The sequence below is a fragment of the Erigeron canadensis genome, chromosome 4, assembly GCF_010389155.1.
Source record: "Erigeron canadensis isolate Cc75 chromosome 4, C_canadensis_v1, whole genome shotgun sequence".
Taxonomy (NCBI): domain Eukaryota; kingdom Viridiplantae; phylum Streptophyta; class Magnoliopsida; order Asterales; family Asteraceae; genus Erigeron; species Erigeron canadensis.
This window is the reverse complement of record NC_057764.1, coordinates 7,318,481-7,338,471: the sequence shown is the minus strand read 5'-3', so window position 1 is coordinate 7,338,471 and position 19,991 is coordinate 7,318,481. Positions and strand designations below refer to the sequence as shown.

Sequence of the window (19,991 nt, the reverse complement as noted above, 5' to 3'; positions counted from 1 at the left end):
TTTATTGATTTCTATATCTGAAAAAACATTTACATATAAAGTAATCAACTTAGAAGGTGAAATATATTTTATTACAATTTGATCCATTAATATGAGGTTTGATTACACTTTTGGTCCTGTGGTTTGAAAAAATCCACCGTTTTAGTCCTCTGGTAAAGAAAAAGACCATTATACCCATCATGTATAGGTCATGTGAAGAGTTTTTATACGGACATTACTACCCAAGACTAAAAGTGTTAGAAGGGGCAAAGATTTTTGTCATAAAGAAACAATAATAAAGAGAAACAATTGGAGAACGCATAGAGCGTGGGAAATTGGTATACCCACGTGACGACACGAGCGGGAACAATCTTTGCTTGTACCAGGCAACAAAATGAAACTAAACTGATGGCTGTTAATATTCCAACTGAAAATAAAAATAAAATATATCTATATATTTATTATTTATTTATATTTATATTTATATTTAGTTTTAAATTATGTTCAGTAGTTGATTCAAGGCAAGGCAAGCCACATACAATTGTTGATATTTTGTCATAAAATTCTTTGAGAGGAGAAAATGGCTCAATTGTTATCTCCAGTTTGTACAGATCCAATCAAATTTCAAAGCACCAAACTGTTGTTGTGTTCAAGAAGCAATAATAATAATAGTAGATTTGGGAGCAGCAATTCAAGTAGTAGCAGTATAATGAGGGGGAGAAATCAAAGTAGAAGTAAAAGAGTACTTAGCACTAGAGTTAAAGTAGCCACTGATGATCCAATTCCCTTATTACCTGATGCTCTTGCTGATGACTACTATGCTGTTTTGGGCCTGGTATATATCTCTACACCCTTTCTTTTATTTTTATTATTAGTATATATTATCATTCATTTATTTTGTTTACATGAGAGTCTATTAGAGTACAATAGCCCTTGATCATTTTTGAAACCTTTTGATTGGTTCAACTTACCAACTTTAGAGATTCTAAGTTTAAAGGATCCCAATCTGACTTTTTCCTGGTCCGGCGTGTTGTAGCCAAAACACGGTCGAACGCGTTGTTGTTAAAGACGCGGTCTAAAACTATTACAAATGAGAAAGTGAAATAACTATATAAAGTAGTTACAGTGATTATGGATAGTCTTCCACGGGTTTGGGTACCAATACCGTTTTTGACGGTGTATGAAGGAGGTTGAGATGTAGACAACCTTACCCCTACCATAGGTAGTAGAGAGGTTGCTTCCACGTTCTACCAAAGGTAGAAAAGGACCTCCGGTCTTGCTTGGCATGAGGATCGAACCCTTGACCTCAGTCTCCAGAGGCAAGGGCTCCAACCACTGAACCCATTTGGTTTTAGATGCATAAAATAAGAAAGTGTGATTTCTTCGATAATTGTTATTCTACAATCAAATAATGAATAAGGATGACTAAGTATAAACTTTGTTAAATCTGTAGACTTATAATCATCAAATTGAAGAAGTCGAGTGCTTTTATGTTTCTTATTTTAGAAAAGTGTCTTTTAAAAGTTACTCTTTACTATATATAAATATATAGTATTAAATAGTGACTTATTTGGGCATATTGGTTTTAGCTTCCAGATGCAACTCCAGAGCAAATAAAGAAAGCGTATTATAATTGCATGAAATCATGTCATCCTGACTTGAGTGGCAATGATCCAGAAACCACAAACTTTTGCATGTTCATTAACGAGGTTTATGAGGTTAGTTTTTAGATGCACTAGTGTTAATTTCATTTACCTAGCCCTTGTATAAATCAAATAGCCTGAGTGTAGGTTCTCAGCGATCCAGCTCAACGAATTGTATATGATGAAATTCACGGATATGCTTTGACTGCAATAAATCCTTTTCTTGATGATACATCTCCAAAGGATCATGTCTTTGTTGATGAGTTTAGCTGTATAGGTATTCATTCATTCTTGCTTTATACTACTACATTGTCTATAGCAGTAACTAAACTTTGTTATAAGTTCAATGCTAACAATGTAATATTTTTTTATCTGATCTGTAATTCTTATAATTTACCATAGGCTGCAAAAATTGTGCAAATGTATGCTCAGATGTCTTCATGATAGAGGAGGACTTTGGTAGAGCCAGAGCATGTAACCAACGTGGAAGCACCGACTTGGTTCAAGAAGCCATTGATAGTTGGTAATTTTCTATGTTACACTTATTGTTTTAATCTGCAAAGTATCAGACACATCATTGTGTACTTATGTTCTCAGCATATATATTACTACATTATTTATTTATTTTGGCTTAAGCCATATTTGTAACAAGTTGCTAGCATTATGGTAACTGAGAAAATTGTTGATTTTCCAGCCCTGTTGATTGCATCCATTGGACATCTGCTGCACAACTATCTTTGCTTGAAGATGAAATGCGGAGAGTAGAAAGAGTAAATGTAAGCAATGCCTTTTATGATTTACTATTGACATTCTCATTCTTATCAATTTTTATTTTACTATGTGATATTACTCTGTGATTTGGAGAGAAACCATGGTTTAAGAAACACCTTAGCCTTATTGGATTATGTGGTCAAGGGTATCTTTTCTTTCCTGGTAAAGGGTATTTTGCAAAATGAGATGTATCAGGATATCTCATGGCTAGGAGTATTATCTGATAACTTCTGTGATAACAAAATTTGACTTGTTATAAGAAATTCATTCTAATTATGTTGGACAGGTTGCTTTGATGCTTGCTGGAATGGGTTCATCTGCAGATGTTTTTAGAATGGTATGACCTGTGTTTCATATTCTTGTTGATTTATGTAAATGAGCGTGCTGAAATTTTTATCTATTTTTTATTTGCAGGCCAACACTCGATGGGAAAAGAGACAAAATAAAGTTTTGGTAAGAAATATAATTTGTTATAAGCTCAAAACTGAGCTTACATACATGTAATGATCTCTCATTGTCATTTCTATCTTATATGTCATGGCTTTGTTTTGTGGAAATTAAAATGAAAAAGACATAAAAGTATGCTAATTTCAAAAGTTTGTGTAGACGAATATCATGTTGCACATAACTTGGCTTACTTTCTACTTTTAATGTCTATTGACTCCTACATTATTACAATATTATTGTTATTGTCACAAAAACATTGAACTGCATCTATATATAAAATATAACATAGTTAAAGAAGTGTAATCCATACGTATCTGTTATTTTATTAAATGGACATATAGTTACTATGCTATACATTGAGAAATTAACTTTGTTGATTGCAGGAGCAAGCTAGAATGAGAATGATGAAATCAAAACATTCTAAAGACAAAGCTGACCCTTACTGGAGTAACCTTTGGGGCAATGGTAACAACCAGCGAAGTACAGGTATGATATCTTTGGTATAAAAAATTCTGAACCATAATGGTTATGAAAATTAAGAAACCTACCATTTGGAGAAGTAGAAGACTAAATTCAATTCATTCATCCTAAACCCTGGAATCCTATGACAATCCTTATATAATCTACACCTTCCAAAACTCATGCACTAACGTATAAAAGCTGAACTGATAACTGTTATGGGTCATATTGAAGTTTATATTAGTTATTTATGTAAGAACTGGCTTCTCTTATAATGCTCTTTGGATTTTCCTTGAGGATAGTACAGATGTGTCAACTTTGGTAAGATTCAATCACTGTTTTCCATTTTTATATTAATAGTCGGTGCGTTATATATGCCCGTAAAAGATTTCAGTTCCAGTTTTTTGAACAGATCTTTTAAGGAAGTTGTAAGCATCAAATACAAACACTAATTTGTTAAACTAGCTTGACTCATTTTTTCATTTAAGTTTTATGATTCAGTCCTTCCAAGATATAACAAAACCCAAATATATCTGTTCATTAGCAAATGTAACGAAATTGACACGTTTCCCTTTTTATCAGTACTCTAGTTTTTTGTAGAACAAAATTTCGAGGATTTATGGGCCCAGAACTAGCTGGAAAAAAAGAGTTCCTAGGCTAGGCGTAACGAATTAAATTATATAAACTATATTTTTTTAAATCGACAAGATATGTTATATTAATAAACATAGCAAAAATTAGTGTTCAAAAAAATAAAATAAAAAGACATTGCAAGATCATGCTATATTACCATTAAAATAAGATATCGTAATAGCTAATAGACGATTCGTGAAGTTCTCCTAGCATTTTTCATACACTCTTGATAGTCTAAATATTCTAAGATTTCGTTCTTGACCACTATCATCACCAATCCGCTAACTCGGGCCTGTGTGGTCGTCCACTTCGGCCTATGCCTAGGCTGCCCGCTAGATTACAAATATGTAATACACATTCCCACGGGACAATAACACAAACCTTCTTTTTTTTGGTTGATAAGCCCCCGAGGAATTTGGTACTTGTCTCTTCGGACCTACCAGAGTAACCTTGAATCCTTGATGCAAGGTAGTAGGCAAGACTATTACCAGAAATGGGTCAAAAGCTTTTAGTCAAGACAAATAGGTTGAGTAGTTACCCCACAATAATCTTTTGTCTTTCCAACTATATAAAATAGTTTATGAATAATATAGGTACATTAAAGTAAAAAGTTATAGAAACCAACATTATATAGATATACCAATTTTATTTTCATTAATTTAGCTTAGGAGATTATACACATAGATAGATTTGATAATGTCGGGTAACTTTCAACTTGTTTGTCTGGTTTGCCTAAATAAGGCAGGAATTCAACGAATCTGATTTTACTTTTGATTAACACATATACTGGACTGTTGTTTTCAATGTCTTTTTGCGAGTATGATTTATATTCCAAATTCAGATGTTATATGACTAGCATTGTTTGATTAACCTGAAATGAAATGTGATGAAACTTAGGGTCAGAGGAAGAGGTGAAAGAGAGAGCAAGCAGAGCAGCTGCAGCTGCACGAAGATGGAGAGAGTACTCGAGACGAGGTGTTGACAAACCTGCTAGCTATAAACTTCCAGACACTCTGTCGACTAAAGAAAAATAAAGTGTATGATTGTCAAGGTCTCTTGTATGTACTGTATATGATAATAGTAAGTTACATATCAATGTAGATAGGTTGTATAGATAAATGACAGATGAACTATGGACAGTAGAAAACCAGGCACTGTGTATAACGATTTATATATATTTGAATATGATAATTAATTAATATTAAAGATTTTTTTTTTTGTATAAAATACTTTGTATTATGTACGAATTCTTAGTTTACGAGGCTTGAAAATTCAATTTCAATTTCAATATTCAGTAAAAGAAGGTTTTAGGAGATTTTAGTGACTGACGTTGGACTTCTATTAACACTTTTCTGTGGTCACTTTAAGTTACTTGTCTCGGTACATGAAGCTAAGTCTAATACTTGTCCAAATTGATTGGCTAAACTCTGGAGAGATCATTTGCATGTCTCAACTAATTCACACAAAGCCCATAGGTCTTAGAGTTTAATTGGCGTGCAAAATAAAAAGATGGATTTGATACTATATGTCTTGAGTTCAAATCCGATAAAAAAAATGGGTTTACCGCAGTGATTTTGGGGGGCTTTGGCTACCTAGCACTATCTGTCGTTTGCGGAGTATGAAATGCCTTTTGCCATTAGGTAAACCCAAGTAACCGGACATTAACCCTTGTTTGTCACAAAACCATTGGTAATCACAATTGTCTCTTTGTCTTTTAAAGTAAGTGATTAACGTTTTCTATTATATAAAATCACTTTCTTTGGTTATTTAATTTACTAACACATTTCTTCACTTCCTTGGTTAACTAAGGGTTCATTGTTTTTAAATAAATTAGACATGATAGTCTTATATATTACAAACACTTTTTAAAAGAAATTATATATAGCATGAGTTATTTGAGTTTACTATGTATAGAATAGATAGAACATTAAAATTTTTGTAATATTTAGAAATTGAAAAATATATAGGCAGATAAGAAGGATTGATATCCATCTCATGTCCACCATTTTAGATTTTGGAGAGAGAAAATACTAAAGAGAGCATTTGGAGACACAAACATGACATAGAACCTCAACCACAACCATAAGATTGGATGATAGATAGGCTTATCTGTGATAGCCAATCAACCTCATCCACACTATAACCTTACAAACAACCCCTCAAAACCTTAACTGATCTCTTGCATACAACCATACATCATCAGCATGGCCTTCACTATGGCCAATTCTTCCCTCCAGGTTCCTTATCTAGCTCACATTATGCATGCATATATTTATATCTTATATATATGCATATGCATATTCTTTTTTTTAGCTAGTCCACATACTTCGTTTCTTCTTATTGCTGTTTAATTAAATATATATGTTTGTTGTTTGGTTATAGGCAAATGCTAAGGGATTTTCTGAATTTGCTGGCCTCCGTAGCTCATTTGCACCTCTTCCTTTTGAAAGGAAAGTTTCTGATGACTTCGTCTCCATGGTTTCCTTCCAAACCTCGTTCGTAAGTACTTCACTATATACTGTACTATCAATGGCGGAACTTGAACACTAGCTATGGAGGGGCGGATTTTAATGAGACATAAAATTTAGCTTTGTTAGAGGGGCTAATATATATTATGAAAATTATTTTTGAAAAGTGTATAAAAAATTAGTGTTAAAAACAAAAACTTTTGGAGGGGCTCGAACCCCCTTTGGCCCCTTAAAAGTTCCATCGTGTACTATCCGATTCATATATACTCACTCTCAAGTATATTAGATACCACGTCTACGTATATATTCATTTTTTAGTAGGCAACTTACACATATAATACCTGATATCGGCACCAATTATTTTATCTACAACGTAACTATATGTTGATTGGATCATACATCGCAAAACCGATAAATTAAATGCTCGTTGGTCCTAACTATTTAAGAAATATTAAGAAGTAACAGCCTCGATGGCCCATATAGCCATTGCTATTGTTGTCGGTTTCCTTGAAACAGAGAGTCCATTGGTTCAGCACTATTATGTCTTTAATAGTCCCGATGAGTTGATCTTCCATACAATTCCTTGTTTAAAAACAAAAGTGTGCGAAATTTCAGATGAAACCGTATGCTTGCAGACTTGCAGTTTGCAGTTGTTTAATCCCCCTGGTTTTCCATATACTGTATTATTAATCTTTAAGGGTGGTAACGGTGGGTTTTCTACTATGTGGTAACCACCGCTAGTCCACTAGTCCTCATCAGCGCCACAATAGAAAAAATAATCCAACCACTTCTCAACCACTACACCAAAGTACTTTTCCTTTTTTACATATTTTCACGTTAAACATTTTTATTGATATATATATCACTCCAAACTTCTGAAATTTATACATCGTTGCATGTTAAACTTTTTTATTGATGTATATATATAACTCGAGAGAGAGTAGGAAAAAAGATTTAAACTTCTTTTGTTGTACGCATCATGAGCCACCCAACCACAACTACTAGTCTCACACAATGGGGTGAGCTCAAGGTTGAGGGAAAACGACCAGGAGACCATGAAGGCAACCACCAACCATTGCTACCCCTCTAAATAATTAAGAAATACACATCTAATAAGTTATTTGAAAACTTTGCTAAATCTGGTTAATTTTTCTTTAGATAGAGTAATTTTGTTAGATCTCAAATTGTTAAGAATAAGCTTCAACTGTCCTAAAATAGTCGAATCAGATTTCTCTCATTACTCCATACATCTCATTTCCATTGTCAAAGAATTTTTTTTTTTTTTTTTGATTTGAAATATATAATGCCAATGGCAACAATAATAATTAAGCAAGAGTTTGGCAATTAGGTCGGTACAGGAAAGGGTTGTAAGGGACCGGTGGAAGCAAAGCTGAAGGTAGCCATCAATGGATTTGGGCGCATTGGAAGAAATTTCTTGCGATGTTGGCATGGCAGGAAGGACTCCCCTCTGGATGTTATTGCTATCAATGACACCGGCGGTGTCAAACAAGCCTCCCACCTTCTCAAATATGACTCAACTCTCGGAATATTTGACGCAGATGTTAAACCTTCAGGAGACAGCGCGATTTCCGTTGATGGAAAGATCATCAAAGTTGTCTCTGACCGCAACCCATCCAACCTCCCATGGGGGTACGCATCTTTCATTCTAGCTATCATAACAGGAATTGGGATATATGGATATATAAGTAAGTTAACATGAATGCAGGGAAATGGGGATTGATTTGGTGATAGAAGGCACTGGAGTGTTTGTTGACAGAGATGGAGCTGGGAAGCACATTGAAGCTGGAGCAAAGAAGGTTCTGATCACCGCACCAGGGAAAGGTGACATTCCTACTTATGTTGTTGGTGTCAATGCTGATCTGTACAACCATTCTGAAAACATCATAAGTAACGCCTCCTGCACCACCAACTGCCTTGCTCCTTTCGTCAAAGTCATTGACCAAAAATTCGGTATGTTATTCTTCCGTGCGTTCTTTTTGCTTAATATGCCAAAAACTAGTTCCATGTATATAATTACTTGGTCACGTGCAGGAATTATAAAGGGAACAATGACCACCACTCACTCTTATACCGGAGACCAGCGACTTTTGGATGCTAGCCACCGTGACTTAAGACGTGCACGGGCTGCAGCACTCAACATTGTCCCAACATCCACTGGTGCAGCAAAGGCCGTGGCACTTGTGTTGCCATCACTCAAAGGGAAGCTCAACGGTATTGCTCTGCGTGTGCCTACACCAAATGTATCTGTAGTGGACCTGGTTGTTCAGGTTTCAAAGAAGACCTTTGCTGAGGAGGTGAATGCCGCATTCCGAGAAGCTGCAGCCAATGAGCTGAACGGTATCTTATCGGTGTGTGATGAGCCACTCGTGTCTGTTGACTTTAGATGTAGTGATGTCTCGTCAACCGTTGACTCTTCCTTGACAATGGTTATGGGAGATGATATGGTGAAGGTGATTGCATGGTATGACAATGAATGGGGTTACTCACAGAGGGTGGTTGATTTGGCTGACATTGTTGCCAATCAATGGAAGTAAATTATCCATCGGCTTCTGTCACTAGCTCCCTTTAATTGTTACCATTTTCTTCCAAGCTATCTAATTCTTTTTTGTGTCAAATATATATAATCCTATATATGTATGTACTGTAATGTAATGTAATACAATCAGACTTTCAAGTGTTTTGGAATATCATTATTCTAAAGAGAAATAAAAGCTTTCCTCTTCTCATTGGCTCATTCGTGTTCTCTAAGATTATCGTAATATCATTTGGTTATAAATATTTTTTGTTTGTTTCAAATGTAAGTGATAGACTTCTAAAAATACTAATATAGATGATGTACATTCAAATACTAATCATAGATCGTGATCCCAAACATGTGACAATCCGTTTATCATACAATTTCTATATCACAAATTAAAGTCTGCAAACTTTATCAAAAATTGAAGTCTGCAATCCAATCTTCAAAACTAATACAGTAATTGTTAACAAACTTGAACAATATTGTATAACCCAGAGGCGATACCAAAAAAAAATCCCAAAGGGATCAAAATTAAAATAATCCATAAAAATTATATAAGGGGGTAATTGTTAAAAACTTATAGGAAAATTTTAAAACCTATAGGAAAATTTAGAGTGTCGGCCATTCACTCTTTAGAAAAGTTGTGTTGGATGTAGTAGAAAATATCATCTGTGAAGTAAAAGGCCAGGGTTCGATCTTCAATCCATGAATTTGCAAGAGATCTATATTCGAGGTCGTTGATGTAGTCCTGCATACGGTTTGACCAAAGATATGCTCGTTTAGATATAAATTTGGAACGCCTATCTTTTCTGATATAGATTTGCTGGGGTAAGTTTTTTCCCTTCATGAAAATAAATCTAGAACAAAAACATGGCATTCTTGCATAGCATGAGAATAAATCATTGAACATCACATGTCAGAAATCGTTTTTTTGTCACAATAAACTATTAACTTCACCCCAAACAATTTGAATCGATCACCCCATGTAATAATTGAATGCCAAAAACTACGTGAAGCATTTTTATAACTAATGATAAATCAATTTATCTACCTTTTCAGAAGCATCCACTCCTTTGCATGAAGGGTACAATTTCGTTAGCTTCATTTGGGTTGTTACACCATCCCAACTCCCACTTGCACTTTTCAATCATATTATATGTGCGGATTCATATTGGTTAGTAGAAAATCTATAGATACTTCCATAACTGTCTTTGTCTTGATAATGAATATATCTACAATTAATTTTTTTATTGGGCTAACAAACAGTTGACCATAACCTTTGAAGACTAAAATTACCACTATAAACAATGGTTGAAAAACTCTTTCATTTACACTCATTTTTACATAAATACATCTCTACTGAATCTATTCTGTGCTCTCATCGAAAAAAATGGCTGAAGTAATTGCTGCTGACATCCTTAAAATGGTTATCCAGAAGCTGGCCACTGAAGCTAAGAACAAGTATGTTCGCTCTCAGCAAATTCATTCTGATCTCAAAAACTTGGAGAGGTCGTTGACCCAGATCACAAATGTGCTGAATGATGCTTCCGAAAAAGAAATAACTGATGAAGCAGTTACACAGTGGCTGAATGGTCTCCAACATCTCGCTTATGATATGGACGACATACTTGATAGCCTGGCAACCGACGCCATGCACCATGAGTTGACACAACAATCTGCAGCCATCACCAGCAAGGTAAAAAAGCTGATCATCCCGACTTGTTGCACAAATTTATCAATTAGTAATAGGATGCATCACAAGTTGGATAATATTAACACTAGGTTGCAAGATCTTGAAAAAGAAAAAAATAAGCTTGGTTTGATTGTGAAACATGTAAGACAAAAGATATAAATAGAAAGTATCAGACCTCTTTGGTAGATGTATCTAGTATTGTTGGACGAGAAACAGAAAAAGATGAATTAGTCCATAGATTATTGGGGGGTGAAAAATGTGATCAGAACTTTAGCATTGTTCCCATAGTTGGTATGGGCGGGGTAGGTAAAACTACTCTAGCTAGACTTTTGTATGACGAAAAGCAGGTCAATGATCATTTCCAATTAAAGGCGTGGGTTTGTGTTTCCGACGAGTTTGATAATTTTGCCATAAGTAAAATTATCTTTCAATCTATCACGGGTGAAAACAGGGAATTCGCAGATTTAAACCTCCTTCAAGTAGCTCTTAAAGATCATCTCAGGGATAAAACATTTCTGCTAGTTTTAGATGATGTATGGAGTGAAAGTTGTGAAGATTGGGAAATCCTGGTGGGTCCGTTTCATGCATGCGCTCACGGAAGTAAGATCATCATGACAACACGAAAGGAGCAATTGCTCAAAAAGTTAGGTTACAATCATTTAAACCACCTGCCGAGTCTGTCTCCTGATGATGCTTTGTCATTATTGGTACAACATGCATTAGGTGTAAATGACTTTGATTCACATCCAACGCTCAAACCACATGGTGAAAGCATTATCAAAAAATGTAATGGTTTGCCTTTGGCTTTAAAAGCACTTGGTAGGCTATTGAGGACAAAACAAAATGAAGAAGAATACTGGAAGGAAGTTTTACATAGTGAAATATGGAGGTTAGAAGATGGGGGTGGAATTATTCCAGCACTTAAAGTAAGCTACCATGATCTTTCTGCACGTTTAAAGCGGTTGTTTGCATATTGTTCTTTGTTCCCGAAAGACTATATGTTTGATAGGGATGATTTGGTTTTGTTGTGGATGGCTGAAGGGCTTTTGCGGCAATCTCCTCCTGCCAATTCGACAGAAGAACAATTGGGCCATGTATATTTTGAAGAGTTGTTGTCAAGGTCCTTTTTCCAGCATGTGCCAAATGAATCATTATATGTAATGCATGATCTCATGAATGACTTGGCCACATCTGTTGCTGGAGAATTCTTTTTAAGGTTAAACAATGTGACGGTGAGAGATACCAGGAAAGAAGTGGCGAATAAGTACCGTCATATGTCATTTGACCTTGAAGAATATGTAGCTTACAAGAAGTTTGAAGAAGTTAGCAGAGCTAAAAGTATGAGAACATTCATGGTAACGTCTCTTGGGTTACTAGAAAGCTTAAAAGATTGGCAACGCTTCTACTTATCGAATAAGATTCTCGATGACTTACTTCCTAAGTTACCATTGTTAAGGGTTCTATGCTTGAGTAATTTTGAGATTGCTGAAGTGCCCGAGTCCATTGGTAGTTTAAGGCACTTGCGGTATCTTAATCTATCTCGAACTAAAATCACACATCTACCATAAAGCATTTGCAATCTCTACAATTTACAAGTATTGATTGTTTTTGAATGTTATGATCTTGCTAAGTTGCCCAACAGCTTCTCAAAACTAAAAAATTTGCGGCATTTTGACGTCCGAAATACTCCGTCTTTGAATAAGTTACCGTCGAGGATTGGTGACTTGAGCAACTTACAAACTCTCTCCAAGATCATTATTGAAGGTGAGAATGGATTTCAACTACATGAGCTTAAAAGTCTAAAGAATATATGTGGGAAAATTTCTATTAAGGGATTGGATAAAGTTCAAAGTTCAATTGACGCACGAGACGCAAACTTTTCAGAAAAGAGGTTTAGTGAGTTAGAAGTCGAATGGAGTGATGTGTTTGATGGTTCTCGAAAAACAATGGTTGAGAATGAGGTCTTAAATGAGCTCAAGCCTCATAATGAAAGCTTAAATCAACTTAAAGTGGTGTCTTATGGGGGAATAGAACTTCCAAATTGGGTTGGGGATCCATTGTTTCTTCAGTTGAAACATGTGTCAATACATGACTGTAAAAGATGTTTATCTTTACCATCACTCGGGCAGTTACCGTCACTTAAGGAGTTGTCCTTGAAAGGGTTGCATGAAGTGAAAGTTGTGGGTCTGGAGTTACTTGGAAATGGTCGTACATTTCCTTTACTTGAAATTCTAAATTTTGATGATATGTTGGGGTGGGAAATGTGGTCAGCCAATAGTGGGATTGTGTTTCCATGTCTTCAAGAGCTTCATATCAAATCTTGTCCTAAATTGGCTAAAGTTTCACTTGAAGCATTACCTTCATTGAGGGTGTTAAAAGTAAGTCAATGTGGCGATTGTGTGTTGAGAAGTCTGGTTCAAATAGCTTCATCAGTAACCAAGTTGAAAATAGATAATATTTCAGGGCTTACGGATGATGTGTGGGAAGGTGTTATGGAATTTATTGGGTCAGTTGAAGAACTAAGTATTAAGTGTTGCAAGGAGATTAAATACTTATGGGAATCAGAAGCAAAGGCAAGTAAGGTTTTTGTGAACTTAAGGAACTTGAATATAAAACATTGTGATAATTTGGTGAGATTGGGGATTAAAGAAGAGGACGGTGATTGTGGGAGCAACCTCCACCTGACATCTCTTCGTAAGTTGGAGATATGGGTATGTGAGAACATGGAGCGTTGTAGTGTTCCAAATAGCATAGAGACGTTGTATATCTTTCTTTGTGATTCACTTACGGATATCTCCTTCACGTCGGGAGGAGGGCAGAAGCTCAAGTCAGTTACCATTTCGAGATGTGAGAAAGTAATGAAAAAGGAGTTTGGAGGATATGAAGGAGGAGGAGACACGAGTAAGATGATTTTCAACCACGGAAGTAGCATGCCAACGGTTGAACATGTAGAGATTAGTAACCTGCCACATCTGAAATTAATCATTGAATTGAATTGCTTCCTTCACCTCACCTCATTGCAAATACATGAGTGTTCAAGTCTAGTGTCGTTTCCTGACCACCAATTGTTGGATCTGGGATCCTTAAAATACATGCGGATTACAAGTTGTCCAAGATTGGATGCATCCTTTCCTCGTGGACTTTGGCCTCCCAAGTTGGCTTCCCTTAGAATTGGGGGCCTGAAGAAGCCCATCTCAAAATGGGGGCCACAGAATTTCCCTCTGTCACTTGTATCGCTAATCTTAAACGGGGGATCATCGTCAGATGATGATGAGGATGTGATTGATTTTAGTCAATTGTCCCATCTTCTTCCTTCATCTCTTACTGATCTGTGGATAAATAATTTTAAGAAACTGAAATCATTTTCAAAGGGGGTCCAACACCTCGCCTCCCTTCAATATCTCCACTTTATCAAATGCCCAAAGATGAAACATCTCCCAAAAATGTTGTTTCCTTCGCTTTTAAGTTTGAGTGTCCTTAATGACTGCCCAGATCTAAAAAAAAGATGCAGCAAAAATGGCTCCTACTGGCCCCTCATATCCCATATCCCCCACGTCGACACAACAAGGTATTTCCTCATCTCTGTCTTTCATATTTTGGACGATATGGTTATAATATCATATCTTTTTTCTTCGGTTTCATTTGATAAAATTACGAATCTCAGCGTTAGTTTTTGCAATCCAATTTCCACTTCCCCTTTTTAATATTCATACTTGAAATATATATCTACATATATCATTATGGTTTTGGGGGTGTTTGATAAAATTGCATTTTAACGACCATTTTTTATCTCAAAGATTAACTCAAATCGAAGTAGACCGAGTTGGACGTAAACAAAGGCTAAATGCACAGCTTCTCTATAGGCTTATACATAAGAATAAGTTCTTATCCCCACCATATTTCTTGAAGTTTCAAAATATAAAAAAAGAAACTGCTTAGTGCCGTCTTCCGCGGGTTTTGAGCCCCAATACCTGCGGGCAGACCTTACCTCTATCTAAGCAGAGAGGCTACTTCCATTTTCTACCTAAATGATGTTCCAAAATATATGATATGCTTTTGACTACTTTGTGTTGTATCAGTATCCTTTTGAAATTCACCGGACACTATGAATGAAAAAAGTTATCCGGTTGCATCATTATGTTAGTTATATATGTATCTCTAAGTTAATATGATTATAATATAATAACTTTTACCATCATAATATCCTTTGAATAAAGCGGTTAGTAGGTTGTATCCATTAGATGTACACTCTGGATTACTTCTGACCGGTTTGGCTCATTGCCTTTAAGGTGTTCTTTTTATACACATATCGGCTTATATCCTGAATTCACTCTGGTCATTTGTAAATGGCTAGTAATTGCCAACATTTCATCTCTAAAAATATCCAGTTAATAAACATTTTAAAAGAAATCGTTACCTGCTTCTTCAAATGTGATAATTTTGACCTTTAATAATCAGAAAAATTGTCGACCTTTTTTTTTTTTTTTCCAAACATTCGATAATCACTTTGAATGCACATTTAAAGAACCCCTTAATCTTCTTTCACTTTCTAGACAATATACCTTTTTTATAACCTGAAACTTATGCTAGCTTTTCTAGTGTTTTTGATGACGATGTATAGGAGTAAGGATAACAGTCTTTGCTCACTTACGAAAAGAACCTTGCTTGCTGTTGGTGGCTCATGGCTATGATTCTTTCACCATGTCAGGCAATCCGAATATGTAAGGTTGGATTTTAGTTTATCTTATTTTAATCTCTAAGTGTACGAAGGAACTTTTGTAAACGTCAGTAGTTTTTGCTATAAAGTGCTCTGGAAGTAATAAATACTGTTTCATTTTTTTCACGAAACTTGGGTTCCGTCATGCTTTGGAAACCATCATTCAGCATTCATGTGTTGATATTTACAAAACAGATATCATTCAAGTATGTAAAAGGGGTTATTTTTAACTATGGTCAAAACGGGTGGGTTGCCTCGGCCCACAAGTACGCTTTTCATCGGTTATCCTTTAATTTATTTTTACAGTATAATCTTACTTACTAATTAAAGCGCTTTACGATGCTTTTATGTATTTTAATACTCATGGATCACTTTCAAATCGTTTAACTCATTCAACCCACAGTTCATCTATTTTAATTCAAGGAATGACTAATTAAACATAACCACCCAATTATGAGTAAATCTTTCGAGTATGGCATCTCTAAGAATTTCAAAGTGTTTCCTGACTACTATACATTCAAATGATGTACGTGATTGTGTCTCTACCAGGTGGAGTTTGTTCCAATTTTGGATCCATGCCTTACAGAACATAAAGAGTATGTCAATGCGCATGACATTGAACGCCTTATAGTCGTATCAGATACTGATCGATGTTTCTCAGAAAGGATCTATCAAGGTATTTGTAAGTTTAGAAAGTTTGTTATCTGTTAGGCTTTAATGTTGCAAGTTAGAATCCATATTCGATTCCTTACCAAATTGAGAAAAGTTAGCTTATTAAATTCGTTGGTTAAAGTCACCAGGTTATAATGTATTTCTTCAAAATCCTTATTTTTAATCATGTTCATTCTTTTTATTCATTTGGTCACTATACTGTCAATTAGTTTTAAAATACTGACTCACCTTTTTAATGTGGGAGCAACTAATGTGGCAATCAATTCGTGATTAAGACTAAGTTTAAGTCTCATATTTAAGGATCAAAAAGCGAAATTTGAAACATAGATATTTAAGCCCAAAGGAAGCTTAATTATACAGTTAACTAGTACAGGGGATCCGAGATTTTATTGATTATTATTTTTGTGTGTGTGGGATGTGGGGTAACTTGAACTATACTTTCAGTTTAAAATTAGTCAGTATGGATCAAAGGCCCAAATTAGCCTTAAATGGAAGTTATCGTAATGACATATATGCTTATAATTAGTAAATGGTTGATGACAGTAATGTTGCAAAATGAGCAGCGTTTAACCAGATTCGGTTTCTTGAGCTCAAGACGGAGAAGGAAATAAGCAGAGCATTAATGACATACAAAGTGTAAATACTCTTCATCAAGTCCATGCTGTCATGAAAGACTTAAAGGGAACTCGACACCTTCACAAGACCCAAGAGCTTCTACGAAGATGTTTAATAAACTGTAGTCAAATGTAGTCAAAAAAAGTTCAAGGATAGAATGTAGCTAACTTAATAGTATAGGACTAAAAATGTAAATATTTACAAATAGTTAGTTAGAGGCGGTTATGATTTTGTTTTATATATAATCTGTAATTTAATCTCATTTTTAATATACAAGAAATAATAATGTCATCTTTCTCTCTCAATTATGTGTCAACTTCAGTTTCTGTTATGGTATCAGAGCTTAATTGAAGCAAAATAAAGCTTCAATTCGGTGTCAATTCGATCTATCAATCACTCCGATCAAACCCTAACTCCTTCTAATCATCTTCTCCGGTGACAATCCGACCAATTTTTGGAAATTTAGGGTTTTGTGGTCAAAATTGAAGAATCTTCATGGCGGTTACTGACACAACTCCTCCGCCTCCTCCGCTTGATCCTTCGATTGATTTAGTCAATCATCCACTCTACATTCATCAAAATGACCATCGAGGTATCCTACTAATAACCAAGAAACTCATTGGATCTGAAAATTACAGTTCTTGGAAACGTTCAATGTCTATAGCCCTAAGTGCAAAGAATAAATTGAAAATTGTGACTGGTGAGTATAAAGAACCTGATCCTACATCAGAACTAAGGCCTCTTTGGGAAAGAGCAAATGATATGGTAATTTCATGGATTTTAAACACTGTTTCTGATCAAATTAGCAATAGTCTGAACTTTGTGAGCTCTGCTTTTGCCTTGTGGAGGGAACTAGATGAACATTACTCTCAATTAGATGGCCATAGAATCTTTCAAGTAACAAATGAAATTGTTCAACTCTGCCAAACTAATACTCCTATTGAGACATATTACCATAAACTCAAAGGCTTATGGGACAAACTTGATGTATTAGAAGCACCCTATGGTTGTACCTATGTTTGTTCTTGTGAAAATGGAAAGAAACATGAGTCAAGAGAACAAAGGAAAAGACTAGTTCAATTCTTGATGGGCTTGGATGAGAGCTACACAAATATCAGAGGACAAATCTTGCTTATGCAACCACTTCCTGCAGTCTCTAAGGCTTACAGTATGCTTAGGCAAGAAGAGAAACAAAGAGAGGGCACCAAACAGCCCATCAATACCCCAATTGCTCTCAACACTTTCAATCCAAACCCCAAACCATACATTCAGAGGTCAAATTTACCAATTGAAAGAAAAAGTACTTTCAAAAAGGGAACCATTTGTCTATATTGTTACAAGGAAGGCCACACAAAGGAAGAATGCTACAAATTGGTTGGCTACCCTGTTGGACAACCTCTACATCACAAATATCAACCACCTTCACCAAGGGTTCCAAATACCAGCAATTACAAAGGAAAATCTGTGCATATGGTCACTGGAAATACTCCTGAAAATCCTGCAGATATTGCATCTTCTTCTCAGGCTCAAGAGGTCCCCTATTTCACACAATCCACATCACCATCTGACCTCCTTATGACTGCAAAGATTGATCGACTGCAGAATCAAGTAAATCAACTAATGCTTTTCATCACCAACAATGACAATGCTAGGCAATCCTCTGGAAAATCCCTCCCCACTGCAGGTATATACTCTTTCACTCATGCTTCTAAGCCTAAATTCAGATTCATTGCTGCATGTCTATCTAAGTCCAAAGATGACTGGATCAATGATAGTGGAGCCACTGACCATATCTGCACATCCCTTGACAAAATGCATGACCTATATGTTTGCAAGATACCCATAACCCTGTCTTTACCCACTGGCCAAACCACACAAGTCACTATAATTGGATCTGTTACTCTAAATGAACACATAACCCTCAAAAATGTGTTCTATGTACCTACCTTCACTTATAATCTCATCTCTATCAGCAGACTTCTAACTCTTCATACTTCCATTACCTTCACTCACAATTCTTGCATTTTTTAGGACCATGACAAACAGATTGCCCATGGCATCCTATGTAATGGTCTATATCTCTTCTCTCCTGAAGCATCTTCTATTGTTGTCCATTAAAAGGCAACCATTCTCAGCACTACAAGCTCTGCCTATCTCTGGCATGCCAGATTAGGCCATTGTTCTTTTCCTGTAATAAAGAAAATAAACTCTATTCCTACTTCTGTACAGTATGATTCCAAGTCTATGTGTGAAATATGTCCTTTGTCTAAACATCATATGCTACCTTTTACTTCAAGTGAATCTCATGATTCTTCTTTATTTGATGTTGTGCACATTGATGTATGGGGCCCTTACAAACACCCCACCATTCAAAAATGCAAGTATTTTTTGACAATTGTTGATGACCACTCAAGAGCAACATGGACATATTTTTTACCTAATAAACACCATGCCATTTCAACCATTAAATCCTTCTATATTTACATCAAAAACCATTTCAAAATCACAATCAAAACAATCAGAACAGATAATGGAACAGAATTTCTCAATGACTCTCTCAAATAGTTCTTTGAAACAACTGGAATTATACATCAAACCTCATGCCCATATACACCTCAACAAAATGCTCGTGTAGAAAGAAAACACAAACACCTCCTTGAAATGGCTAGGTCAATTCATTTTCAAGCACACTTTCCAATTCATTTATGGGGATATTGCATTCTAGCTTCCACACATCTCATCAATAGACTCCCCACCACTGTACTCAACAACAAAAGTCCTTATGAGATACTCTATGGTAAACCACCATCTATTGACCATTTGAAAGTAATTGGCTGCCAGGCTTTTTTCTACAACAAAACTCATGACAAATTTGTCCCTAGAGCCATCTCCACTGTTTTCCTTGGTTACCCCTCCAACCAAAAGGGTTACCTACTCTATGACCCCACCACTCAAAAGATTCACACTAGTAGGCATGTCCTCTTTAACGAATCTATTTTTCCTTTTCAATATCTAAAATCCAAAGATCAATCACCATCAAGTCCACCTTCCTTTTCCTCTCCTGACCCCTCACCAACCACTCCTTTCCTACAACCCCTTCCATCTAATGCAAATCCATCCATTTCTGAATTATCCACTCCACCTTCCACCAATACAATACCAGACCCTCCCTCTCCCACAATTCACAATTCTCCCTCTACCACAACTCAAGACCCCCCTGCCCCCAACTCAGATCCACCACCCTCTACAACATCCTTAATTCCTTATTCTATACCAGACCTACCTCCTCCTCTCAGACAATCTTCAAGAACCAAACAACTATCTACCAAACTCACAGACTAGCATCACAACCTCC

The 19,991-nt window shown here is 35.8% G+C and overlaps 2 protein-coding genes and 1 pseudogene across 2 annotated transcripts; all 3 read left to right on the top strand.

The window, feature by feature from the left end:
• The first annotated feature begins 476 nt into the window (after positions 1–476).
• LOC122596490 (protein CAJ1) lies at positions 477–5,142 on the top strand. Its single transcript, XM_043769072.1, has 9 exons — positions 477–814; positions 1,569–1,697; positions 1,770–1,899; positions 2,025–2,145; positions 2,317–2,398; positions 2,680–2,730; positions 2,808–2,846; positions 3,224–3,326; positions 4,830–5,142. The coding sequence occupies exons 1-9, from the start codon at positions 560–562 to the stop codon at positions 4,964–4,966; spliced, it is 1,047 nt and encodes a 348-aa protein (XP_043625007.1). The 5' UTR covers positions 477–559; the 3' UTR covers positions 4,967–5,142.
• An 887-nt stretch (positions 5,143–6,029) lies between these two features.
• Positions 6,030–9,155, top strand: LOC122596564 (glyceraldehyde-3-phosphate dehydrogenase A, chloroplastic). The gene is made up of 5 exons (XM_043769172.1): positions 6,030–6,169; positions 6,315–6,431; positions 7,749–8,050; positions 8,127–8,371; positions 8,453–9,155. The coding sequence occupies exons 1-5, from the start codon at positions 6,137–6,139 to the stop codon at positions 8,953–8,955; spliced, it is 1,200 nt and encodes a 399-aa protein (XP_043625107.1). The 5' UTR covers positions 6,030–6,136; the 3' UTR covers positions 8,956–9,155.
• A 1,174-nt stretch (positions 9,156–10,329) lies between these two features.
• On the top strand, positions 10,330–16,941 carry LOC122598112 (annotated as a pseudogene).
• The last annotated feature ends 3,050 nt before the right edge of the window (positions 16,942–19,991 follow it).